The sequence below is a fragment of the Adiantum capillus-veneris genome, chromosome 13 (genome assembly GCF_014529385.1).
Source record: "Adiantum capillus-veneris isolate H3 chromosome 13, ASM1452938v2, whole genome shotgun sequence".
In the NCBI taxonomy this organism is placed as follows: Eukaryota; Viridiplantae; Streptophyta; class Polypodiopsida; order Polypodiales; family Pteridaceae; genus Adiantum; species Adiantum capillus-veneris.
The window spans coordinates 106702011-106729216 of record NC_140943.1 but is presented as its reverse complement, the minus strand read 5'-3'; the positions used below and the strand labels follow the sequence as shown (position 1 = coordinate 106729216).

The 27206-nt window shown below is 40.3% G+C and overlaps 3 protein-coding genes across 5 annotated transcripts; 1 reads left to right on the top strand and 2 right to left on the bottom strand.

Annotated features, from left to right (window-relative positions):
* Window positions 1–15519: 15519 nt before the first annotated feature.
* Window positions 15520–16452, bottom strand: LOC147444593 (uncharacterized). Its single transcript, XM_086527901.1, has one exon. It carries the CDS (start codon window positions 16450–16452, stop codon window positions 15520–15522), a length of 933 nt encoding a protein of 310 aa, XP_086384027.1.
* An 801-nt stretch (window positions 16453–17253) lies between these two features.
* Window positions 17254–17975, bottom strand: LOC147444592 (uncharacterized). The gene is made up of 2 exons (XM_086527900.1): window positions 17761–17975; window positions 17254–17683 (listed from the first exon to the last, which is right to left on the bottom strand). Exons 1-2 carry the CDS (start codon window positions 17973–17975, stop codon window positions 17362–17364), a joined length of 537 nt encoding a protein of 178 aa, XP_086384026.1. The 3' UTR covers window positions 17254–17361.
* Window positions 17976–19370: 1395 nt separating this feature from the next.
* On the top strand, window positions 19371–23411 carry LOC147444591 (uncharacterized). 3 transcript variants are annotated; one of them, XM_086527899.1, is made up of 9 exons: window positions 19401–19478; window positions 19962–19987; window positions 20467–21258; window positions 21330–21444; window positions 21530–21890; window positions 21987–22423; window positions 22522–22652; window positions 22835–23075; window positions 23158–23411. In XM_086527899.1, the coding sequence occupies exons 1-9, from the start codon at window positions 19401–19403 to the stop codon at window positions 23164–23166; spliced, it is 2190 nt and encodes a 729-aa protein (XP_086384025.1). In that variant the 3' UTR covers window positions 23167–23411. The 3 variants fall into 3 exon arrangements, with proteins under 3 accessions (XP_086384023.1, XP_086384024.1, XP_086384025.1); XM_086527897.1 differs by lacking the exon at window positions 19962–19987 and having other exon boundaries at window positions 19371–19478; XM_086527898.1 differs by lacking the exons at window positions 19962–19987; window positions 23158–23411 and having other exon boundaries at window positions 19371–19478; window positions 22849–23069.
* The last annotated feature ends 3795 nt before the right edge of the window (window positions 23412–27206 follow it).

The window sequence follows — 27206 nt, the reverse complement described above, 5'->3', positions numbered from 1 at the left end:
AGAGCGTAGATTCATATGACTTGGATCCCCTAGAAGTGTCAGTGAGGGCCCGTGAAGGCTGCTCACCTAGTAATTTTGGGTGTTTTGCAACCCAAGTCTTTTCTTATTTATTTATTTTTTGAATTTTTGGTCCTTTTTTTCTGACCCAGCTATAGAATAGGACGTATGATAGCTCAAAATGAGCGTCTCGATCAGAGGGACATGCCGTGATTTACAGCCCTCCGTTTGGTCACTTTATGCCCTCGGAATCCCTAAAACCGTCAATTTCTAGTAGGGAACTAGGCCCAAATTAGAAAGTCTAAGGGTGCAAGTGGGAAGAGAAGGGAGGAGAGTGGAGGACTTGCCCCACATGCTCTCATTCCCTCTTGAGGGGGTAGGGTATATATATAAGAGTGAGTCTAGTATATATCATAGGACTGAGGCTTGGGCTTGGGCTTGGGCTTGGGAAAACGATCCCGATCCCGATCAAAATTTTAGTGTAGTCCCCCCAGTCACTCACGCTTAAATATTTTCGGTTTTTTTAATTTTATTTTCTATTTTTTAAATAATTATTTTTTTATTTTTTATTTTTTATTTTTTTTGCCGATGACCGCGCGCGGTTTAGGTGACCCTTTCTTGGCCACACACACTGTCACCTACCTAATCTCCTAGTCAACAGCTCACTACCTTATCTACTTACTAACAGTGCTGCTAACCACTGACTAATCTGTTAACTGCTTACTGACAGTGAGCTAACTGTCCACCTACTTCCTCTCTCACTACCTTACTGTGCAAAGACTGTGTGCAGCCAAACCTTGACAGAAAACTGTGTACAGACTATGTGCAAACAGAAATTGCTAATTGCCTTCCTACTTATTCATTCACTGCAAACAAGCTAACGACTACTAATTGTGCAAAGACTGTGTGCAAACAGAAAACACAACATTATGCAGAAATCACAGAACTTGCAGACAACACAGAAATTAACAACTTACAGAAAAAAAACTCATTCCTCTTCCTCTTCCTCTTCTTTCCTACTACAAACAACTCATAGGAGAAGCACAAAGTGCCTCTTGGGCTTAGTGCAGGGCGATTCCCCAGCAGCGGCGCCAAAAATGTGCGCTCCTTGCCGCACTGTCGAAGTAAGGGACTTACCGATACACCGTGTGCGAACCACAAATGGCTCCAAGCACACAACAAGACTAATCTAGCAAGCTCAAGAGAGCAAAGGGTGTGTCACTCACCGCTCTACGCTCGCCTTCGTGGTGGATTCTTCGCCGCGATGAAGAAGAAGCTGCAGTTGTGCCGCGCTCAACCGCTTCGCCGCTGTCGTGCCTTCGTAATGCTCGATCGCACACACACTCTCCCTCTCTCTCTCTCTCTCTCTCTCTCTCTCTCACACACACACACACACACACACACACACACACAAGGAGGTGAAGAAGAAGAAGATGGAGATGGAGATGGAGCAAGAGCACTCTTCTATTGCACAAATGAGAGAATGAGTGAATTTTAGGTTTAGTTGGCTTTTATATGAGCTCACCCCATTCACACTTGGGCGCCCATGCTTAGCCAACTAATCCCTTGAATGTCCAGTTAGAGTGCGCCTCTCATTGGCAATCACTCTTACCCTTTTCCTATTGGTCCGACAAGCCCTGTACCTGACTCTACCAAATACATAATACACGTCCGTCGTAGGTGATGGGGTGTCCGTGAGCCGTGAGGGTTAACACCACATAAAATTACAAGGGGTAAATCAGGCTCCATACTTAACAATCTCCCACTTGGAGATTGATCTCCAAACCAAACCTGTGACTGCTTTCCTTCCTGGCTTCTTATCCTTGAATGCCGATTGAAGATGAGCAAAAGCTCAACTTCTCCTTGTTGACCACCTTTGTAAACATGTCTGCAGGATTTTCACTTGTATGCACCTTTCCTAGCTTTAGCTATCCCTCTTCCAAAAGAGTGCGTATTAAGTGATATCTCACCTCAATGTGCTTTGTCCTTGAATGAAAGGCTGAGTTCTTCGCAAGATGGATAGCGCTTTGGCTATCACTGTACAAGACACAATTGTTTTGTTTGAATCCGAGCTCTTCTAAGAATTTGTGAAGCCACAGAATTTCTTTGCTTGCCTCCATCATTGCTACATACTCTGCTTCCGTGGTAGAAAGTGAGACCACTTTCTGCAGCTTTGAAGCCCAACTTACTGTTGTGCCTCCAACCGTGAAGACATAGCCAGTAGTGCTCCTTCGAGTATATTTGTCACCTGCCATATCTGCATTAGCATACCCTTCTAGAAAAATATCAGTTCCTTCAAAATACAAAGCATTTGTTGTTGTCCCTTTTAGATACCTAAGTATCCACTTCACAGCTTGCCAATGCTCTTTACCTGGGTTGTCCATGAACCTACTCACAACTCCCACTGCATGTGCAATGTCTAGCCTTGTCCAGACCATAGCATACATTAGAGAACCTACCGCTGCAGCATATGGAACTTTAGACATATAGGCTATCTCCTCTTGTGTCTTTGGACACATATCCTTCGTTAGTTTAAAGTGACCAGCCAAAGGTGTAGAAACTGGTTTTGCATTTTGCATTGCAAACCTTTCTAGTACCTTCTTGATGTAATCTTCTTGAGATAGCTTTATTGTCTTCTTCACCCTGTCCCTTGATATTTTCATACCAAGTATCCTCTTTGCAGCACCTAAATATTTCATTGAAAAAGATTTAGACAGCTCCTCTTTTAGGTCTTTGATGTCCTGCATGTTAGCACTTGCAATCAACATGTCATCAACATACAACATTAGGATGATGAATTTCCCATCACCCAAATTCTTCGTGTAGACGCAGTGATCCGAGTTGCATCTTGTGAATCCATGATCCAACATCCATCGATCAAACTTCAAGTACCATTGTCTTGATGCTTGCTTTAAACCATACAAGCTCTTCTTTAATCTGCAAACCATTTTCTCCTTACCTTTTACTTCATACCCCTTTGGTTGAAACATGTAGATTTCCTCCTCTAAGTCACCGTGAGGGAATGCCGTATTTACATCCATTTGATCGAGATTTAGATCATGAGCAGCCACAAGGCTTAAGACAAGCCTAATTGAGTTCATTTTTACAACAGGAGAAAATATTTCATTGAAGTCAATACCTTTCTTTTGAGAAAACCCTTTTACCACAAGCCTAGACTTGTACCTTTTCTTTCCACCTTCTTCTTCCTTCATCTTGTACACCCATTTGTTTTGAACTGCCCGCTTACCTTTAGGCAACTCAACCAATTCCCATGTTTGGTTGCGATGTAGTGAGTCCATCTCCACTTGCATGCTCTTTGTCCATTCTTCTTTGGATTCATGTTGCATAGCTTCTTTGTATGATTCCGGCTCTCCAGAATCTGAGATCAAGAGATGGTTGAAGGAAGGAACAAACCTTTCTGGAGGTCTACTTGCTCTTGTAGATCTTCAGGGAATAGGTTGAGGCTCCTCATTTGGTTGACATTGTTGCACATTGTCACCGTTTGCAGTCCTTGAGTCTTCACCGTCCTCAAGCTCCATGTACTCATCACCTGTTTCTTTTGTTTGTTTTCTTTTCAAGTAATCTTTGTACATAATTTGTTCGCTAAAAATTATATCCCTACTCCTTAAGATTTTACCATCTTCAGGATTCCATAGGCAATACCCAAAGTCACCTTCTCCATAGCCAATGAAGAAACACTTTTTGGACTTTGCATCTAGCTTTGATCTTAGGCTTCTATCTATGTGCATGAAAGCCTCACATCCAAACACTTTGAGAAATGCATAATTCACCGGTTTACTTGTCCATGCCTCTTCTGGAACTCCCCCATCCAATGCCGTTGAGGGTGACCGACCTGTTCATCCTTTCCGAAATCCCATTTTGTTGAGGTATCCTTGGGGTTGTCCTTTGCCTCCGAATTCCATTGCTAGCACAAAAGCTTTCAAAAGCTTGGCTGCAATATTCGCCTCCATTGTCGGATCTGAGGCATCCGGATCTGAGGCATTTAACCTTGGTACTTGTTTCATTCTCCACAAAGGCTTTCCACCTTTGAAATATGGAAAATACATCGGACTTATTCTTCATGACATAAACCCATGTTTTTCTAGTCGCGTCATCTATGAATGTTACATAGTACAATGAGCCACAAAGTGATAGTGTACTTGCAGGACCCCAAACATCAGAATGAACCAACTCAAGTTTTTAATTTTTTCTTTCATTTCTTGATTTTTGAAAATTTATCCTCTTTTGTTTACCATAAACACAATCTTCACAGAACTCTAAGTCCACTTCTTTCAAACCTGGTAGAAGCTTCTTTGTTTGAAGGATTTGCATTTCTTTGGCACTCATATGCCCAAGTCGGTAGTGCCACACCGCACTGTCAACTTCTGTAGTTGCTGCACAAGCTGAAGGTTGCGTGCTAACAGTACACAAGTAAAGTGTACCAACTTTTTCTCCCTTGGCAACCACCAAAGATCCCTTTGAGATCTTCCACCGTTTGTTTCCGAATGCAATGTTGTGACCTTCATCGTCCAATTGTCCTGTAGAGATCAATTTTTTGCGAAGAGAAGGAACATGCCTAACATCTTTAAGCTTCCATTCATTTCCGTTAGTAGTTTGGACAGAAACTGTACCTTTGCCGACAATCTCACAAGTTTCATCATCTCCCAAGTATACATACCCAAAATTACCTTTGGTGTAGTATTGGAAATGTTGCTTGTGTGGTGTTGCATGGAATGAAGCCCCGGAATCTACTTATTGTCTTGAGACTCTGTCTCCTTCTTCTTCTTGGACCAGCAATCCTTCTTGACGTGGCCCTTCTTGCCACAGTTCCAACATTCAAGAACTGACTTTGTGTGTGACTTGCTTCGTCTTGAGCGATCACGACCCTTTTGGTTTTTGAACCTCTCCTTAGGCCTTCCTCTTGTTTCCACTGACAATGGAGCACTTGATGATTCTCCTGTGCTTCTCCTTCGTATTTCCTCACTTAGGAGAACACCCACAACATCATCAAACTTAAGAGTATTTGTGCCAAAAATAGAATTACTTACAGCCATCACAAGGCTGTCCTAACTATCCGGTAGAGATGATAGTATAAGGAGGGCTCGCACTTCATCATCGAAATTGATTTTCACCGATCGAAGTTGACTTATGTTTGTGTTAAAGTCATTTAGGTGTTCTGCAACTGAACCATTCTCTGCCATCTTTAGATTGAACAAGCGCTTCATAAGAAATACCTTATTGGATGCCGATGGTTTCTCGTAGAAGTCGTCAAGTGACTTCATCAAGTCCTCCGTGGTCTTCATCTTCGAAACATTGAAGGCCACCGTTGACGCTAAGCTTAACCGGATTGTTCCCAGTGCCTTTCGATCAAGGACAATCCATGCTTCATCTGCCATCGTTGCGGGCTTCTTTGCAAGACCGCCTAGTGACAGATAGAGGTCCTTCTGGTAGAGATAGTCTTCAATCTGCATCTTCCAATGTTGGTAGTTTTTGCCATTGAACTTCTCAATCTTGAGCTTCCCTTCCTCCGCCATAACTCCCACTCAATTCAAAGAATCCTTTCCTTGAGATAACTTAGCTACGAGCAAACCTTTCTCTGATACCAGTTGTTAGGAAATAAGACGTAGCTAAATAGATAATTGAGTAGATTACTTAATAGAGAGAGACAGATTTACATATACGAGATTATAGAGTAGAGAGAGAGAGAGAGAGAGAGAGAGAGTACACACGATATACGTGGTTCACCCAATGTGGGCTACGTCCACGGGAAAGCAACCACTCAATGGCTTTAGTACTTCAAAACAAGAAGTAGTTTACAAAGAGATTATACCCTTTTGGAGCTCCCACCTTGCTTCACTCTCACCTCCTCACACTCACCTTGTTGCATCAACTTCACACTATAAAATGTGTGTAGAAATGATCTCCTTTTTGAGGCCAAAAGGGCTGCCCTCTCTCATGAGAGGCAGCCATGTGTAGCCGCCCTTGTGTAGATAAGTCCAAATCGGACCCTCCAATTCGCCCATGTGTGGCCGCCCTTGAGAAGACAAGTCCGCTTTTGAATTCGGCCATCGACCATTGAATTCGGCCACCGTCCACTGGCCATTGACTTCCGACCACCGGCCACCGGCCATTGACTACCGGCCAACCGAAGGTTGTTTTCTAGCCACTTTCCGGCCGTCGTCAGGCCATCATATTCCGGCGAGGAAAAAAAGTCTCGGGGGCCAGTGATTTTTGGCCGTGAAAATTTTGGTTTCCGACGAGTGATTTTCCTTCACGCACGATGGCTTCTCCTCATAATGGGGGCCTTACAAAAGTGTGTTTTTTACCACATAAAATTACAAGGGGTAAATCAGGCTCCAAACTTAACAGTGCCTCACCGTGCTTTGCCCGTGTCCGTCAGTCAGTGTGTGACCGCCCACATTTATCTCCTTATTCTTTATACATACAAAGAATAAAGATCTCTCACTCACATTCTCACATTGTACTCATACAGTGAGATTTGGGAGCTCCAGCCCACATCATGTGTTCTCTCTCTCTCTTCCCTTCTCACTCTCCGCACACGCACCACATTCGCGCACTCATAGTCAGGAGAATTCATTTTATCAGCATGATCGGCTCAGGACATCATTTTAGCAACAATCGAGCCAGCCTCTATGATCACCCTCTACAAGAGGGTAGGTTTAGATAGGCGATGGTTTGTTACAAGAGTAAGCACAGAGAGAGAGCGTGCATGAGAGAGAGAAGCATCTATTGGCTAAATACAGAGCATGATATGCCATGATGCACTATAGACGAGTCATAAATCTATACACAAATTGAGAGTTTACTAAATGGCAAGGCATGCACCCTACAAGGGGAATGGTTCCACGTCATTGGTCAGTAGACCCCCTATAAGGCCTCAGCTCCACTAAGCAATAGCCTCGTGCTAAAAAACTATCCAGGGTGTGTTCCCAAGGGGAAATATATACTGTAGCAGTCAAGTCAAAAATCAACAACCCTAGAGGGTTTGATAGGTGGTGAAAACCACCCTCGTCTCTCTTTTCCACTAAGTAGAAAAATTATGTGTGTATAGCTGTTTTTACTTTAAATAATAAGACAAAAATGAATTTTATCATTCAAAAGACAGCTGGCTTCAGAGAAAGGGTAAAGATCAATGCAAAAACAACTCATTCTTAGAATTATCTTTGCACATGGTATATATGAATGAGGCCTCATTCCAGTATGCAATGATAGTAACCCATTAGAGAAGTACTTCCAAAGTGGTATGAACCAATGTAATCAAGGACATACAATTGCTTCAAGCTTTAAAAATCCAAGAAAGGATGGAGCCCTCACCTACATCCATTCAATCAAGACAACAAATATGTTAGACTTGAATGCGTTTTACAGGTATCAATGGACTATATCAGTTGTTATCCATGTCCATCTTACAACTTTTTATCTTTAAGCAAAAGTCCAAAGTGTAAATGTTCTTCATTTTTGTCCAACTTTCAATAGAACTTGTAAAGAAACCATAAGCCCAATAAATTATGTGTATAGCGCAATTTTTGTTATTAATAGTTTACTTTGATTATGTGTTTTTTTTATCCTAAGTTCACCTTTCTTTCTAAATAAGTGACCTAGTACCATTCAAAGTTTATTTCCCATTTTTACAAAGCTTTTTATAAAGCCACATACCTATCCTAAAACTAATCAGGTAAATGGTACATTTACCTTTAGAACCATTAGTCAAAATATAATATCTTTTAAACGCTTCTTTCAAAGCTTTTTAGTTGCTTGGTTTTAGGCAAAAAAACATTTATCAAAAAATGTTTTTCCAAAATTTGATCCGACTAGTGTAAGTAAACAATGCCTTAAGTCATGAGATCCACACTTTTTTCATGTCATCCCCATCCTAGATTGCAATGTAACATCATCATATTTTACCATTAAAGTGACATCAAGACCAAACTAGCATTTTCACTCTTTTATATTTTAGAAAAAAAACCATTTTTTGAGGCAATCTCAAGCTAGTCAGGTTCAGCCCTTTAGACCAAATGTTACATTAAGAACAAAATATGTATCTTTATATGTACATTGCCTTAGCAGCATGTCCTTGTAGTACAAAAGCCCTCTAAACGTTATAAACCAATACGTGGGAAATCAAGCCCATAACTATAGTCATGTGTATAATGCCGGGTATGTACAAGATGTAATCATGTACTATCTAATGCCAGTCATCCCAAACCAACAGAGACAGTAAGTGAAAAAGCTGCTAGTGTAAGCCTTCATGTAAGGCAACCCATTCCAATAGTTCAATATGCTCAGTAATCAAACCTGCTCTTTTTTATTAAAAAAAATCATGCTTTAACAAAGTTAGTTTATTGCGAACCTGCGTAGAAAAACCACAGTGCAGAACAGATGAGTTTTTTTTCAAAAAATTACTAGTGTGGTTGTTAAGCCAAACCATTTAGATGATATATAAAAAACCAGAGCGCCCAATAAAAATATACAGAGTACGGACCTAAGAAACACCTTCCTTGTTCACAAGCTCCATGGTTATGCACTAGGAAAACTTCAAAAACCCTCAATCTCTCTTTATACCAACACTATCACAACGCAAAAAAGACTAAGTGAGGGGCTCATGGCCAACCCTCACCTTTTATAGAGGTTTTTGAGAATGATGCAGACCAACAGTCGGGTCTTTCCCCAAGGTATAATGCATTAAGCAACAGCCGCCTCGGCCCCATAGGGGGATTGAGAGGAGAATAAGATCATCAGTACGTAGTAAGCGGGTACACAAGGTACCTGTGTGTGAACTATACAATAAGTGACATGTGTGATTAGCACCGCAATCCTATCAGTGGTCGCCTAGGCTCATATTGAGATTAAGTGGGAGAGAGGAGGTGGAGCGCATCATGCAGTAGGTGTAATGCATAGAGCTCCATGTGTAGAATAAACTGTAAGCGACAAGCGATGCGTTGATCTACTCTAGAATAGTTACTACGCTGCTCAATGATGTCTGTCAGTGCATTAAGGTCATTATTTTAAACTTTTGATGTATCATTTTTAAGGTATAAGTCCAGTTTATGCCCTAAGGGGCCAAGCCACAAGGCAAGAGGGGGTGGGGGCGGGGGGGGGGGTTGTTTTGTTTTTATAAAAAGTCATCTTTTTTTTTGTGGTAAAAGAGAAGTCCTTTAATTGTAAAAAAGGTTTGAGGGATGTTTTTATAAAAAATAGAAGTAAATACTAGTTGTAAGATAGCTTAAGTGTGTGTGTGTGTGCGCGCGCACATGTGTGTATACCCGCTATGTCCCAGGCACCATACACAATGGGTCAATAGTAGGCCCATTGTGAATGGGCCTACTACCTTATCAAAGAAATGAGGTTAATATGGTTGAAAAGTAAGCCAGGCCAGTCATTTTTTGAAAGTGATTTTAAGATTTTGATAACTATGTCACTTCTCTTGAATCCATTAAGGCAAAACTTGTGTATAAGTAACCTGATATCTTCCATGCTAAGAAGCAATTAGAGGAGGAGTACATGATTAGGTACAGGAGGCCGATGCAAGTACAAAGAGCGGCTTTACATGGCCGATTACTATTCTTTTTAACAACTTCTATGGGTAGGATATCTAAAATGTCTCTTTTCCAAGTAAACCATTGGTCATACCCTCCCACACAAGGGTTATGGAGAGTAATTGTAAAATTGAGAAATTGTACCGATGTAGAAAAGAAGCCATTAGATTTTATAAACCCTTGTCCATATGTTGGTTCCATTTTTAGGTAGTTAGGGTAGATGTGATAGATTTCATCCGAGAAGGATTTATTGTTAAGGCTTAATATGTCATCCATATATCTAGTGAAAGTTTATTATAGTTGTCCTTGTCACCCATGGTTTTGAGAAACCAATTGTATTCGAAGAAGGCTAGGTATAAATTACATATAAGTGGTGAGCAATAAAAGCCCATGGGGATGCCTAGGCTTTGGTTAATACAGTGTCCCCCAAAAAGTAAGGTGCAATTATCAAGGACCTAAGATATATTTTTAAATAGTTTATCCTCATCGAAGTGTAAGGGATGAGAAGATTGTTTTCTCTCTTTGATCCATCTAGGTTTCTTGGAGAGAGACATGTAGAAGAAACCATTCAATCTAGAATGTTTAAAGGCAAGCCTAATCATTTGTAATAGAACATCCTTCAGTCCTAATACTCCATTCAAGGGTAAGTTCTCATAGCATTGAGTGATATCAGCTGTGAAGAGATGAAAAATCTGTTTAGGGAGGTTAAGAGTAACTTTTGTGGAGTTTTTTACTAGCCAAAAAGGATTATAAAGTATTTGGAGAAAGTTAGAGCAGACTTTTCGTTTAGAGGCACACATTGATTCAAATTTTGAAAGTACCAAGTCAAGGCAAAGGGTGATATCCTTGGTAATGGTAGTAAAAATACCATTCGAGGCTTCAGATATCCATTCTAAATTTATGCTTGTGTAATTTATAGCTAGGGAAAAGTACTGGAAGTTTGGTATCTTGAAAGGAATAGCCTAATATATTTAGGTGTTTGAAAATAGTGTTAGTAACCTCATACATCGAGGTGTTAAGTGGTGTGAACTCCTTTCCAAAAACTCGAGAGTGGGCTATATTCCAAGCCAAGTTTTTGCATATAAGAGTGGGACAGTTTGCACTCTTATCCAACCCTACTACAAACTAGTTATGTGAAAGATTTTGAAATTTGACAGCTAGTTGTAGTGTGACCCAAGTGCTTTCAATAGATAACCATTTATAAGCTAATAGCGAGATTTTTTGAAAAAAGCATTTTTCAACCAAATCTGCTAAGTCCAATAGGACTGTCTTCTCCAGTCGGAGAGTACAAGGTCAGTTAGATAGCTAAGTAAAGCTGATAGAGCAAGATAAGTCTTTTTAGGAAAAGTGGGTATATGGTTAAGTCCTTTAGCTAGGATTTTTCGGACTGTGGTATTTAAGTGCATACATGCTTGCCATAAGTATCAAAATCTTTACAAAAAGAGATAAACTTATCACAAGTACACTCAGGAATGGTGTTGTGTCGTAAATAATCATTATAGTAAACAAGGTTCTTAATAGGTTGTTGGTACTTCCAGCCAATTAGTACATTATCAAGTAGTTCATGATTTCCAAAAAGTAAATCAAAACACTCACAAAAATGTGTCTTTGGGTGTATCCAATCCAGATGTTCATTTTGAAAAAGGCAATTTTCATAGATATAATCTTTGCAAGAAGCCATTTTCATAAGATGCTTCCTTCCACAAGGACCAGTAGCAACCTGCACATCATAAGTGATCATAAGTCAAGAACGTGCCGGATAGGGGTGTTTCTTCCTCTTCCCCTAGTAAATCTTTAAATTTTCCTATACTAAAATTAGAGGACGAGCTAGATGTTAAGGAAGACATGAATGAATTGGGGGTGGCAAGAGAATTATTTCTTTTTTGGTGAGGGGGAATCATCATCCTCAATACATGGCTTGAGTAAATTGGTAATAATCTTAACACCTTTGTAGTTTGCATATGTAGTCAAATAAGTCCCAAGTTCATCTGATTTCAGTTCTTTAAGAATATCTAGCATAAGCCCACAAAAAATATTGAAAGCTATCTGAGCAATCACTAACTGTTTAGCTTGCCCACCTAACCAAGAGCAGATAAGGGATAGATGAAATTCCACCGACTTTTCAAGGAAGAGCTGGTCCAGATGGTTCAGGATAAACCAGATAGCATGGTCAAACCACATAATGCTAGATTCACAAGATGCTTTAGGGTCCATAAATTTGCAAGCACACTTAACATATGGTCAAAAAACATTCCAAATCTGTGTAGAAGTCACAATTACTTTTTGCAAACTCCATGTTCCCTTTTGTCTAAATTATAAACCTGTATTGGAAGTGCATATGGAATGGTCAATAAGGTTAAGATTAAAAGGGGCTTTTATGAGTTCTCCTTTGTCTAAGTATTGCCCTCCTTTTAGAATTTTGAGTCTACAATCCTCAACAGTGGAGGCGGGAAGATTAGCCAGATAGACCCAAGTTTCACTAAGAATTGGTGTCAGAAAGGCTTTCTTATTAGGAAGAACCCAGAGTTGATCATCTACACCAAAGGATTCACTTTCTATCTGTCTAACATGTAGAAAAGGAAAGACTTTGGACACTTTGGGTACCATTTCTAGGAGATTAGAATCACGAAGGGAGCAAAGATTGTTTTGAAATTCCTTGACAACTTCAAGTGTTGCACTATCTCTACAAAAGATATCATCGATTTGAGGGACAGTTGGAGCAGCAAGGGTACTGAGAAAAGAAGGCTAGTTTTTTCAGAAAACTAGACAATTCGGCCCCAAGTGAAGAAAATAAGACCAACTCTTTGCTAATATTGTACAAAAAGTATGGGTAGTTGGGTTTTGTAGTGGGAAATCATATTAACCCCATCTTTGGGGTCCTTGTCCAAGGTGGCAAGAATCTTGACCCAATCATTGAAAGACAACATGTGTAAGATGAATAGATTTTTATCCGAGGCAAGAGCCGAATCATATATTAATTGAGAAGAATCCAGACTGCCAATACATCTTAGAACAAGAGAGGTAGCCACAGAGCGGGGCTCATAAGATAGTTCCAGGCCTTGTGAGAGGGCAAGGGTCTACCATAGACAAAATTATAGGTGAGTTAGGGATTATTTCTGGTAATATGTAGCACAACATTTGGCCCTTCGAGCCAAAAAAGGTCTGGTTCTAATAGTTAAAGCTTTCTTTGGAGAGTGGTCCTTTAGGTAAAACCTAATTTGTTCTAAAATTCTTGTATGCTTCTCCGGGTCGTGGTTTACTCTCATGCAAACTGTCAATTTAAAGTGTTCGCGATCCTAAAAGAAAATATACAATTAGTCCTATAGGTTAAGCCTGCAATCCTTAAATCGGTAAAGTCAGAGACTATAATATCCGTGAGCAGGTCTATGCAAGACCACCTAACACCTGCTAACCAAAACCAGTTTTATAGCAGTGGGTCTAACCTAGAACTAAGATTCAGATAAGTTTCCAAAGCCAAAGTACTGGTTTTTTCAGATGAATGAAAAAACCTTATGTAAAGGACGTGTGTGTAGCTCTTTTTAATTTAAATAATAAGACATAAATGAACTTTATTATTCAAAAGACAACTGGCTTTAGAGAAAGGGTAAAGATCAATACAAAAACAACTCAGTCTTAGAATTATCTTTGTACATGGTATATACGAATGAGGCCTCATTCCAGTATGCAATGATAGTAACTCATTAGAGAAGTACTTCCGAAGTGGTATGAGCCAATGTAATCAAGGACACACAATTGCTTCAAGCCAAAAAAATGATAGAGTACTCACTTACATCCATTCAATCAAGACAATAGATATGTTAGACTTGAATGCATTTTACAGGTGTCAATGGACTATATCAGTTGTTATCCATGTCCATCTTATAACTTTTTATCTTTAAGCAAAAGTCCAAAGTGTAATGTTCTTCATTTTTGTCCAACTTTCGATAGAACCTATAAAGAAACCATAAGCCCAATGAATTATGTGTATAACCCAATTTTTGTTATTAATAGTTTACTTTGTCGATGTATTTTTGATCTGAAGTCCACCTTTCTTTCTGAATAAGTGACCTAGTACCATTCAAAGTTTATTTCCCATTTTTACAAAGCTTTTTATTAAGCCAGATACCTATCCTAAAACTAATCAGGGAAATGGTACATTTACCTTTAGAACCATTAGTAAAATATAATATCTTTTAAACACTTCTTTCAAAGCTTTTAGTTCCTTTTAGTTGCTTGGGTTTAGGCAAAAAAACATTCATCAAAAAACGTTTTTCGAGAATTTGATCCAACTAGTGTAAGTAAACAATGCCTTAAGTCATGAGATCCACACTTTTGTCATGTCATCCCCATCCTGGACTGCAATGTAACATCATCATATTTTACCATTAAAGTAACATCAAGATCAACTAGCAGTTTCACTCTTTTATATTTAAAAAAAAACCATTTTTTTGAGGCAATCTCAAGCCAATCGGGTTAAGCCCTTTAAAGCAGATGTTACATTAAGAACAAAATATGTATCTTTAAATGTAGATTGCCTTAGCAGCCTATTCTTGTAGTACCAACGTTATGAATTAGTACGTGGAAAACCGAGCCCAGAATTATAGTCATGTGTATAATGACGGGTATGTACAAGATGTAATCATGTACTATCTAATACCAGTCATCCCAAACCAACAGAAACAGTAAGCGAAAAAATTGCTAGTGTAAGCCTTAGTGTAAGGCAACCCATTCCAATAGTTCAATATGATTGGTAATCACATATGCTCTTTTTTTTTTTTAACCATGCTTTAACGAAGTTAGTTTACTGCGAACCTACGTAGAAAAACCAGAGTGCAGAACACACGAGTTTTTTTTTCCAAAAAATTACTAGTATGGTTGTGAGTGCATCCATGGAGCGAGCCAAGAGCAGTGAGCCTCGAGCAAAAATGAGAAATCAGTTGAGCAGATAGAAGCGAGCACAAAGTAGCTTGAGACAACCCCACTGTAGTAAAATCAAGCCCCATGTATTTAGGGTTTAATACTTCTATGACAAATACTCCAGTGCACATAGAGAAAGACGATCCTAAAATCGAGAGAGAGAGAGAGAGAGAGAGAGAGAGAGAGAGAGAGAGAGAGAGGAAAATTTTTATAGACCTTCATGAATGTTAATACTCCCTAAGCAAAAATTGGTAGGGCAATGGAAAAATTGCATGCACCATGATTTCTTTTAAATCATGGGAAAAATTTATAGGGAGGAAAATTTGTAGAGAGCTTGTGCGTGCGTGCGTGCGTGCGTGCGTGCGTGTGTGTGTGTGTGAGAGAGAGAGAGAGAGAGAGAGAGAGAGAGAGAGAGAGAGAGAGAGAGCGGATTTGAGATGTACTACCTTTGCAAAAGGCCCAAATGATCTATGAGAGAAAAACATACATTAATCATACCTATGATACAATTATTTGAAACACGAATGAAACAAAAGAAACAACCTGAAAAGATTATGAGTGGTGGTTACAAAATGAGATAATGACAAGCTAGAGGGGGTTTGAAGAGTGTGTGTGTGTGTGTGTGTGTGTGTGTGTGTGTGTGTGTGTGTGTGTGTGTGTGTGTGTGTGTGTGAGAGAGAGAGAGAGAGAGAGAGAGAGAGTGATAGAGAGCATGCCATTCAAATTTGACCATTGGAAAGCAATGGAGATTGCAATATAGACAAGAGAGAGTGCCATGGTAGAGTTGCAAAGTTTGCAAAACTCTTTGAATATGTTATGGATGAAATCTATCATATTCTTGAAGGAATAACCTAGAAAAAAAAATGCCTTAGTACCTACCTCTTACAAAAAGTTTATGCTGATTCATTTCAAAAATTAGGTGCTGAGTGGGTTACAAAATGCACTAAGTAGGAGGAACTAAATAACTGCAGTGATCTATAGACTATAGGTTTTGCTATCTTGTCTACCCTTCCAAAAACAAAATAAGACATCACCCAGGCTATAGCCCTTATAGCTGATTAGGTTGGATTCTGACTGCCTTTGTTAGCATATCCTTAAGAATGGCCTTTGGAATTCGTGCTTGATGGATATGCATGTTGTTGTTGACATCTTGTCCAAGTACAATCAAGTACACAAAATAAAGATGCTTGCAAGCAAGAAAGGATGCTTTTTTTGCCAACCTGCCTTGAAAATCAATGCACGAACAAGATGGGACATTCTGAATTATAACTTCTATGCATGATGTAGGGGCTCTACTGTGACCTGTCAGTAGTTCTATGGTAAAAATGTCTTTCTCTCCTTCCACTTCTACGCGGCTTCCAGTCAATTTTGCTGACATTTCTAATGTTGCATTAACTTGAGCATAGGCAGCCTTCGATACCCCTGGTCGATAGGGATAATTTTGATCTTCATTTTTGTTGGCATGGGGCTCTCTCTGATGCACTTCTTTGGGGATCAATGATTCCGTTGACACTCCAATCTCAAATCCTGCCTTCACAAGTGCACAAGCTTCTTGGATGTTGAGTTTGGTGCCCTTTGCAATAGGCCAAACATGTGGAGCGCATTCTAGTGGGTGTATGATGCTTGTGACCATTCTCCATGTATGCCTCACATCTGTGTTGCAAAAGTAGCAAAACTTTTGCTTCCGCCAAGAAGATAATTGACAGTCACTCCAAAAACATGGAGCTGGGTCTCCCGGTCTCTGCCTCAATCCACACTTCTTACCAGTTGTCCAATGGTTACACTCCACTCTACTTGATGTTGGTATCCTGCGAATAGCCCACTTTGTGTCATGGACATTTTGCTCTAGAGCTTGCAACAATTCACTACATGGTTGCTCATGTGCTGCATTTGACGTCTTATCTTGCGTGACATAATTATACTCAGGCCTGTGGCTACAAATGCTTGTATCCATATCCATTAATGGTCGCTTGGCACGCATTGTCCTCTTCTCACCCTTGAAATTAACTCTGTTATTGAACATTGGAGTACCCATGGAAGCATCATCCACTGCCCTAGAGGTGGCTGCTGGTGATGGACTAGTCTGCATCCTTGACATGGCTCTGTCAACTAAAATTTCCAATGTTGGCCCCCCTCCAATATATTTACCATCCAAGAAGGCTAGACGCCGGGCACACTGAAGATAGGCATTAATAAGATCAGTGACACATGCATCATAAAGACTAATTTTTTGCTTGTACCCCTCTCCAGCCAACCAACTTGCATGTTTGCTCTCAGAGAGGTTGGTCCTTGGAATCAATGCATTCATTATGGGCTCCCCATCCTTGACCATCATATGTCCCCAATGGCTAACCCTGAAATGCCACCAACTCAACCAACTATCTAGCTTTGGTATGTTTTTATCTGTTGTCTTTCCTGTTGCCCACCAACTCCTAATCCTACGAAATTGCTCGAGTGCCGCATCTGTTGTTTCAGACAATCTCCACTTCTCACACATCTCTTTATGCTTTGATTGGTACTGGGAGTGGATATACCTCTGTGTGTGCACCCTCAAATTATCCTCCCAGTGCCATAGACAAGACTTTTCCCTACCCACCATTTCCTTCTTGTCCCCGAACACATATCTCACTGCATTCCAATTTGCTCCTGCCTCATCTGACATGAATCCTTGAAAATTGGCTGGCCTATCTGTGTGCGCAATCATAACCTGGTTCATAGATTCCCAAAACATTATTTGTGCTTTCTCATCCTCTTCTTTGAACTCGCATGTGGCAATAGTTAGAAGCTCTCCAATCCTAATAACATTACAAAGCCATGAGCCAAGGTATACAATAGTTTACACAATTAGTATCCACATCCACTTATTTATTTTTTAATACTTATTTGTTACTTACGTGTGATCATAAACATGTGCTCCCATTGTGTGCCAGCCTCCTTCTATTCGATGGACATGGTCAAAACAAACCCATGATAATCGGAGGTCTTCATGTCCATCTCTATCCATCCTTCTGACCACATCTACTCCTGAACCTGGGCGAGTAGTAGACATCTTGAATATGAAGGACCGCTCTTGTGATGTTGATGCTTGCAACAGAAATCGAGAGCCATGGAAGAACTGAAAGTGGCACTTTCTCTTTAGTTCAAGAATTGCATCATATCCATCACCCATTGGTCGAGTGGTCCTTCTACACTGCATCACCATTTGCTTTACCCTACAACATACATAATCATGGGTGAACCAATTTTTCAAGAATACAAGTGTTTTGGTGCTTATAAGTTGAAAACTTACTTCTTCATGTTGACAAGGGTAAGCAATTCTTGGGACATCTCATGGACCTCCTTCTCACTTATAAAATCCCCACTTGTAATATTGTCATCTGTGAAGGCCTTGAGCACCATCTCTCTAGCCAATATCATTTGTACCTTCCTAGGGCCTGCTCTATTGTCCATTGTCACTGCCTTAGCTACTAAGGCTTTTATGTTCCGAATTGATGCTCTAGACATTCCCTTAGGGACGATGTGTTTGTGCTTGCCACGGTGCATAAATAGCCTACTATGGCAAGAATCCCTAGGCATAAAGAAGTAAACTGTTGCTGGACAATCTTTCACACACATGGGAACATGCTTGCAAAAAAAGCATTCCAAATTTCCATAGCTCCCCATGGCTAGGCAGCCATTCTTTGGGAGCTTGGACAACTGACCATTCCAATGTTGCTTGTTAGTTTGATTAGTTCTGCTCCTAAATGAGCATCGCTCATTCATACATTGGAAAACCCCTCCACAAAAACTCTTCCTAAGGACAAAAGATTTTTGAGTTCTTGTCTGAGTTTGTGGTTTTGTCCACAAATTTCCCTCATACTTTTGCTCCATACCCTCCATTGCCTTCCCCTCAATCATTTCATAGATGCAGAATTCTTGGTAGGTTTTTGGTAGATCTTTGACCTTGCCCTTGTATTCACACTCTTGCATAATAGTGTGAAGCACATCATTGGGAGGGAGTGTACGGATGATCTGGAATGCAGAAACTGCTGTCTTAAAATTTAGAGTTTCTTCATCTAGCTTATCAAATTCAACATGATCTTCATTTTCCTCATCATCATCAATTTGTCTGCAAGAGAGCAAAAAAAATAGTGAAGAATTGTTCAAATTCAAACCTTCCAAAATGATCTTGGACTTACATGCACTTACATTGGTGCAGGTGATGGACCAATTGGAGATGACTCAGGGGTCTGAAAGATGTCTTCTAGTCTTGCAGTGTAATTTTTAGATAATGATTCCTCCAAGATGAAGTATGCCTCCATATAAACCCCCGCATAGGTAGGAAGAGGTGCCAAAACATTAAACTCTTGTCCCTCCTGAACAAGAGCCTCGACAATGACCCTAGTTGTACCACACAACTTCTCTTGCAGGAGCTTGACGGGAAGGAGGCATTTTCCATGGATGAATGGAATGTTAATAATTTTGAGTAAATTGAACACGTGTCAAGTCAATCTGTACCAACAACTCTGTAAAGTTAACAATTTCACATTCATTCAAAAACACTACTGTCTCAATCTGAGTTTTTTTTTAAAATGAAATTCTGACAAATGCTTAAAAAATGTTAATCTTGAGAAATGTTTTAAAAAATGTTAATCTAGCGAAATGGTTGTAAAAGTTAATAATTTCACAGACATTCAAAAACACTACTATCAATCCCAGTTTTTTTTAAAAATGAAATTCTGAGAAATGTTTAAAAAATGTTAATCTTGAGACATGTTTAAGAATACGTTAATCTGGAGAAACGGTTGAAGAAAGCTAGTTTGGTTTTTTAATTATATTCTAACTTTTCAAAACATTTTTATTGCCCTTCAAATGTTCAACTTTTGAAATGCACACTGCTTATTCTTAATCGTTCATATTGTTTGCCTGGTTTCCATCCTTTGCAACGCCATGAGGAAGGCAAGGCTCTTGCAAACGTCGCCACTGGCCAAATACTTCCACCCCTTAAGCCCCAAGAAAACAGCAAAGGTAAGCTTAACCTTTTGATTTAAGGACAATCTTTCTCAAATCTTTAAGCACGCTGAGCGCGCTTAAAGATCTGAGAAAAGAGAAGGTGAATTTGACAGCAAATGAGAGCATTTGAGTTGAGCGTAGGTGTGAGAGGAATGGAAGATTCATGTTGCTGTGTGTATTGAGCTATTGCTGTGTGTATTGAGCAGGTGGTAGCACTGTTGAAGCTTGCATCACTACTAGTTCGTGGTAGCAACAGAGCTCAGAGAGAGAGAGAGAGAGAGAGAGAGAGAGAGAGAGAGAGAGAGAGAGAGAGAGAGCTCCTATGAGAGACACTGTGTATAGTAAAGCTCCCTTAACACCTCAAACAGCGTGAGATGCAGTGTGTGAGTTTTCGATGGAGAACTGGAGAGCAAAGCCAGGAGGGGTCAGCGTGACTGCGAATGGAGAACACACACACACACACAGAGTCACTTACATGTTTGCAGAAAGAACAGATAGATTCTTCACATAAAGCTCCAGGAGAGGTGGTGCGAGATTTGTAAAGTGATAAATGTGCCAGCTGTAATGATTTCAACTCGCCATAATGACTCTAACACACCACAACTACCCATAATTTAGTTAATGGCTGGAGCAAGATTCGTGGTGATAAATGTGTCGACCGTAATGATTTTAACTTGCCATAATGACTCTAACGCAACACAACTACCCATAATTTAGCTAATGGCATATGTTGTCCTTTCCAATGTGTCCGATTCAGTCATTCATATGGCTTTTAACTAGATTTCATATAATCGAGAATTTTCATTCTTTCAAAGTGTTTATGCACTTCACAAGATCGAATTGTGAGGATGGTAAGTGTGAGGCAGATATTATGAGTATGGTAACTATGCCTAAGAGAAGGAAAATTGTGCAGGGTGCAGGGGAGTTATTGATTGTTGTCTCCTTGAAAATTTTAATTGTTGTCTTGGAGTTATTGATATTCTTTTTTGTTTTAATGCTACAGGATGAACGATTATGCATATGTGCCAACCATATTTGGAGATAGGTTGTTCCAATTGAGAAGGCTAGGAGAGGCAGACAAGACTACTCTCTTGGATGGTTTGTCTATTGAAGACAGAGCATGGGTGGAGAAAGAAATGCAGGTTGTTTCATCTCGGGGGAAAAGGAGTTGGTTTACACTCCCTGTGCAAATAATGACATGGTTGCTCTTTAAGGATGAGATGGAACAGAAGATTGAAGAGTTGGCTAAGGGAATGGATGAAACTGGTAGGGCCAAGGTGATAAAGAAGATGGAGATTACCTATAGGGGAAAGACCTCCAAGTATGCAAGGATTGCAGATCCTGCAAATGGAGAGAAGTTTTGGTGTGCTACTCTGTCCTTGCCTTGGCATGAATCGAGTGCGCATATTGCGACTGAAGAGAAACTCAACATGATTGGAAATGCTTGCATAACAGATGTGGATAAGGCACACATTGTGAAATTGTTAGATAGCTCACAAGTATCAATTCGATCCTTGGAGTGCCTTCCCAATGACAAAGCTAAAGTTAGGGACTGGCTCCACATGTATTGCTTTTGGTTGCAAGTCAATCAATATGGTCTAGGTCTATTACTAGACATTCAAAATGCTAATCGAGTAAGGCTGCCATTGGAACATCGATTCAGCAACTTTGTCATGCTTTGCCGAAGAAAGTACTTCAATAGAGCATTTCGCGTTGTGAAAGGTGGCATTAAGTCTACCAATGCCATGAATGAGCAACCCGGATTACACAATGCAACCCGTCGAGTTGTTTATAGGTTTGTTAATTTGTATGGTTCTATTTTTTAGTCCTCATTAAACTAGTACTCAGTAGTTGGTGTGTGTTTAGATGGCTACTCAAGGAGATTGCACAACACATGCTTGATGAGATGCTCCCCTTGGCAAGTGTATGGACATATGCAGATAACCCTACGTTCATGTATTCCGATGTGAAGCTTGGAAGGGTAAGCGATGCATTACATTGCATTTTTTATGTTAACTCTTAACGCATAGGGAGATTATGCTAAATAATAGTTGTTGATTGTGCAGTCCTTGTCCACCATAGAGAAAGCCAAGTGTCTGTGGTGGCTAGACATGGTTAAGAACCATGTTCCGGATGAGGAGTTGGAATTATTTCAGCAACATAAAGCAGCCCTTCAACTTACAACTACTACGAATAGTGTCCTGGAAGAGGAGACGACGGCAACTTCTCAAGTAGTAGCATCCACTGCATCAGCATCATTTCGTAAGACACTTCCTATAAATCTTGGTAGGGAAGTCGTACATAGGGCATTACAAGCAAACAAGGCTATAGAGGATGGCAAGATGCAAGGGCAACATCAAAGCGCAAGTAGCAGTGGAGGGCTAAGAGAAAATGATGACATAATCAATGAAACATTGGAATCTACAGGTAGTGTTGATGCCTTTGCTTTGTCTATCTAATATGATCCATGGAGTGTTGTGATTGTTGATACATTTTCTTAAATCTAAAAGCTTTGATTTGTAGGCACTATTTACGTTTTCAACATTTTTGTTGAAGAGCTTGTTCATATTATTGAATATCCCCAACAAGCAGAGCAAATGGGGCTTGAGGTGTTAGAGGCCTTCAATGTAGTTTGTAGCCAAGGCACTGTAAAGGGCACTCAGCTAGACTTGTGCATAGACCTCATATTTGCAGATTTTCCATCTAACGTGGCTGTCAAGGGATGCTTTTGCAATAAAGTTCCGTTTTGGAACAAGATAGTGGATAACCTGTATGACACCACATTTCAGCTTGCAGACTCATGCTTGAGTGATAGGGGGTTTTTTGTTTGTTTGTACACCATGGAGGAAGGGGTGAAAGTCGAGCAAGCTGGCAAGCAAAAAGGGTTTAAGATATATCATCGTCAGGTTGTGAGATGCACACCACCTATTGGAAAGAGGTTGGGACCCATTGTCACACAGGTACAAGTAATTGATTCTTGATTTAATGTGCAATAGAATTTAGTGTGGCATCCTATTCTTTAATGACATGTATGACATAAAGCTTTATATTTGAATAGGTGAATTGCTTGATCTTGTCTGCTTTTGTTCGTTGTTCGACAACTTGTGTGTATCGTATACATCATGATCAGTTGCCAGAATTGAAACTTGGTGGTGACCTTCAATTTGGACAGGACCTTATCTTCGATATGTGAGTTGACTCTATCATTTACTTGTTTATATGCCTAATCCATCATTTATATATATATATATATATATATATATATATATATATATATATATATATATATATATATATATATATATATATATATATATATATATATATATATATATGCCATTAAAGTAAGTAAAATGTGTATTCAATGTCAGAGTACCTGAAGCAGATTTAGTAAAGAGGAAAGGAAAGCCATGGAGGGGTGGTTGTCAAAGAGGTCAAAAGCTTGTGAAGTACATAATCGCACTTTTTAGCCGTCCACAGGATGTAGTCCTTGACATGTTTGCTGGCACGGGTACACTTGGCTTGGCAGCTGGCTTCATGGATAGACATGTCATTATGTTTGAGAGGGATGAGCGCATATATGATCGCTTGTTGAAGCCATTTGGAGTCAAGGTATGTTAGGAGTAGGTTCGTTGAAAATTATAAGTTGATTGACAAGAGGGTATGTATTAAGCAATTGTGTATTTTTTTGCAGATGGATTGATTTTAAAGGGTCGCAATGTAGTTGAAGATTGGATCCAGCCAATTGGATCCAGCCAAGCTTCGCATTTTCTTTTTGCTATTCTCTTAGATGATTGTGCTCAAACTTAGACTCACTGGCAGTGTTGTAGATTTCTTCAAAACTACCTTTCTTTTATGGTTGTATAAGAACGGTCGAATATGGTACTCATGTGTTTGATGGTTGTATAAGAACAATCGAATATGGTACTCGTGTGTTTGATGGGGCTGTTTTTTTGGGATAAAAATGCTAATTCTTTAGGCTGATTTGGGGCTAATCTGGGGCTGTTTTTTTGGGCTAAAATCGCTAATTTTGTAGGCTGATTTGGTGGCGGATTTGGGGCTGACCTGGGGCTGTTTTTTGGGGCTAAAAACGCTAATTCTTTAGGCTGATTTGGTGGCGGATTTGGGGCTGTTTTTTGGGCTAAAAACGCTAATTCTTTAGGCTGATTTGGTGGCTGATTTGGGGCTGATCTTGTCTGGGATGTCGTCTCATGGAGTGCATTGACTACGGATATGCCCAACATAAGCGAAAAAGGCGAGGAAGCTTAGGGCTGTTTTGAGCATATGCAATGCAAGGACGCCTCTCCAAATGCGATCACCTAATCTTGCATCTTCACGGCATATGCCATTACGCAAGACACTAATATGGGCAAAATAGTTCATATGATATTGTTAGTCAAGGGCTATTGAAAAACGATGTCTTTCTTGGAATTGCCTTGGTCGACGTGTATGCCAAATGTGCTCTATCTCAGCAAGCACAAAAGGTGGTCGAGGAGTTGCTTGTCAGGGATGTCGTCTCATGGAGTGCACTGATTGCGGGATATGCCCAACACGAAAAAGGCCAAAAAGCTTAGGGCTGTTTTTAGCATATGCAATGCGAGGACTTCTCATGGAATGCACTGATTGCGTGATATTCTCAACACAGAAAAGGCCAAGAATAGGAGCTAAAAACGCTGATTTTCTGGGCTGATTTAATGGATCGTTTAGAGACTAAAAACGCTAAGTTTTAGGGCTGATTTGGTGGTTGATTAGGGACTGATCTTGTCTGGATGTCGTCTCATGGAGTGCATTGACTGCGGGATATGCCCAACACGAGAGGGAAAGGCGAGGAAGCTTAGGACTGTTTTCAGCATATGCAATGCAAGGACGTCTCTCCAAATGCGATCGTCTACGCTTGCATCTTCAAGACATGTGGCATTATACAAGAGGCTAATATGGGTGAAAGAATTTCGATCATATTGTTAGGCAAACATTTCTGGAAAAAGAAGTCGTGCTTGGCATTGCCTTGGTCAACATGTAAGCGAAACGTGCTCCACCTCAGCAAGCACCAAAGGTGGTCGAGGAGTTGCTTGTTAGGTATGTCATTTCATATAGTGCACTAATTGCGAGATATGCCCAACACGGGAAAGTCCAAAACAGGGAGCTAAAAATTGCTGTAATTTTGGGCTGTTTTGATGGCGGATTTGGGGCTGATCTGGGGCTGTTTTTTTTGGCTAAAAACGCTAATTTTTTAGGTTGATTTGGGGCTGATCTGGGGCTGTTTTCTTGGTCTAAAAACGCTAATTTTCTAGGCTGATTCGGTGGCGGATTTGGGGCTGATCTAGGGCTATTTTTTTGGGCTAGAAACGCTAATTCTTTAGGTTTATTTGGTGGCTGATCTTGTCTGGGATGTCGTCTCATGGAGTGCATTGACTACGGATATGCCCAACATAAGCGAAAAAGGCGAGGAAGCTTAGGGCTATTTTGAGCATATGCAATGCAAGGACGCCTCTCCAAATGCGATCACCTAATCTTGTATCTTCACGACCGCTATGCCATTACGCAAGACACTAATATGGGCAAAATAGTTCAGATGATATTGTTAGTCAAGGGCTATTGAAAAACTATGTCTTTCTTGGAATTGCCTTGGTCGACGTGTATGTCAAATGTGCTCTACCTCAGCAAGCACAAAAGGTGGTCGAGGAGTTTCTTGTCAAGGATGTCGTCTCATGGAGTGCACTAATTGCGGGATATGCCCAACACGAAAAAGGCCAAAAAGCTTAGGGCTGTTTTTAGCATATGCAATGCGAGGACTTCTCATGGAATGCACTGATTGCGTGATATTCTCAACACAGGAAAGGCCAAGAATAGGAGCTGAAAACGCTGATTTTCTGGGCTGATTTGATGGATCATTTAGAGGCTAAAAACATTGAGTTTTAGGGCTGATTTGGTGATTAGGGACCGATCTTGTCTGGATGTCGTCTCATGGAGTGCATTGACTGCGGGATATGCCCAACACGAGAGGGGAAGGCGAGGAAGCTTAGGACTGTTTTCAGCATATGCAATGCAGGGACATCTCTCCAAATGCGATCGTCTACGCTTGCATCTTCAAGACATGTGGCATTATGCAAGAGGCTAATATGGGTGAAAGAATTTCGATCATATTGTTAGTCAAACATTTCTGGAAAAAGATGTCGTGCTTGGCATTGTCTTGGTCAACATGTAAGCGAAACGTGCTCCACCTCAGCAAGCACCAAAGGTGGTCGAGGAGTTGCTTGTCAGGTATGTCATCTCATGTAGTGCACTAATTGCGAGATATGCCCAACACGGGAAAGTCCAAAACTAGGAGCTAAAAATGTTGTAATTTTGGGCTGATTTGATGGCGGATTGGGGCTGATCTGGGGCTGTTTTTTTGGGCTAAAAACGCTAATTTTTTAGGTTGATTTGGTAGCTGATTTGGGGCTGATGTGGGGCTGTTTTCTTGGTCTAAAAACGCTAATTTTTTAGACTGATTTGGTGGCGGATTTGGGGCTGATCTGGGGCTGTTTTATTGGCTAAAAACGCTAATTCTTTAGGTTGATTTGGGGCTGATCTTGTCTGGGATGTCGTCTCATGGAGTGCATTGACTACGGATATGCCCAACATAAGCGAAAAAGGCGAGGAAGCTTAGGGCTATTTTGAGCATATGCAATGCAAGGACGCCTCTCCAAATGCGATCACCTAATCTTGCATCTTCACGGCCGCTATGCCATTACGCAAGACACTAATATGGGCAAAATAGTTCAGATGATATTGTTAGTCAAGGGCTATTGAAAAACTATGTCTTTCTTGGAATTGCCTTGGTCGACGTGTATGCCAAATGTGCTCTACCTCTGCAAGCACAAAAGGTGGTCGAGGAGTTGCTTGTCAAGTATGTCGTCTCATGGAGTGCACTGACTACAACATATGCCCAACACGGGAAAGGCCAAAAATCTTAGGGTTGTTTTTAGCATATGCACTGCGAGGACATCTCTCCAAATGCGGTCACCTATGCTTGCATTTGAAGGACATGTGGCATTATGCAAGAGGCTATTATGGGTGAAAGAATTCCAATGATATAGTTAGTCATGCATTACTGAAAAACGATGTCATGCTTGGCATTGCTTTGCTCAACTAATATGGGCGAAATAATTCAGATGATATTGTTAGTCAAGGGCTATTGACAAACGATTTAGTGCTTGGCATTGCCTTGGTTGACATGTATGCCAAATACACTCTATGAAAATGTTATATAATGGACTTGGGAGTTGGTTGACTCTCTTACAGTGTTTTATGGCTCTCTAGCTTTTATAGACATGTAGAATGTCTTACTCTATTTAACTCATGAGCAATATATAGGTTTCTCACCAAACTTGCCATCTCCCTCCAACTAGGATTTTTTGTGCATGCCGCTCGCTCCTATTGCACTTAGATTCTTGATGGTAATAGTTGCTCGCTCTCATGGGCTCGCTCAACGGCCACCCCCTATGGTTGTTAAGCCAAACCATTTAGATTATTTATAAAAAACCAGAGCGCCCAATAAAAATAGATAGAGTGCGGACCTGAGAAACGCCTTCCTTGTTCAAAAGCTCCATGGTTATGCGGTAGACAGACTTCAAAAACCATCAATCTCTCTTTATACCAACACTATCACAACGCGAAAAAGACTAAGTGAGGGGCTCATGGCCAACCCTCACCTTTTATCGAGGTTTTTGAGAATGATGCAGACCAGCAGCCCGTTCCTTT

Excerpts from the sequence above, each read along its gene's own strand:
- LOC147444593 (XM_086527901.1), bottom strand. The coding sequence starts at position 16,452 with ATGCGTGCCAAGCGACCATTAATGGATATGGATACAAGCATTTGTAGC.
- LOC147444592 (XM_086527900.1), bottom strand. The coding sequence starts at position 17,975 with ATGTCTAGAGCATCAATTCGGAACATAAAAGCCTTAGTAGCTAAGGCA. Across the intron at positions 17,684-17,760 it reads ACCCTTGTCAACATGAAGAA|GGTAAAGCAAATGGTGATGC; the intron begins GTAAGTTTTCAA and ends TGTATGTTGTAG.
- LOC147444591 (XM_086527899.1), top strand. The coding sequence starts at position 19,401 with ATGAGGAAGGCAAGGCTCTTGCAAACGTCGCCACTGGCCAAATACTTC. Across the intron at positions 21,445-21,529 it reads CCGATGTGAAGCTTGGAAGG|TCCTTGTCCACCATAGAGAA; the intron begins GTAAGCGATGCA and ends TTGATTGTGCAG. Across the intron at positions 22,653-22,834 it reads CAGGACCTTATCTTCGATAT|AGTACCTGAAGCAGATTTAG; the intron begins GTGAGTTGACTC and ends ATTCAATGTCAG.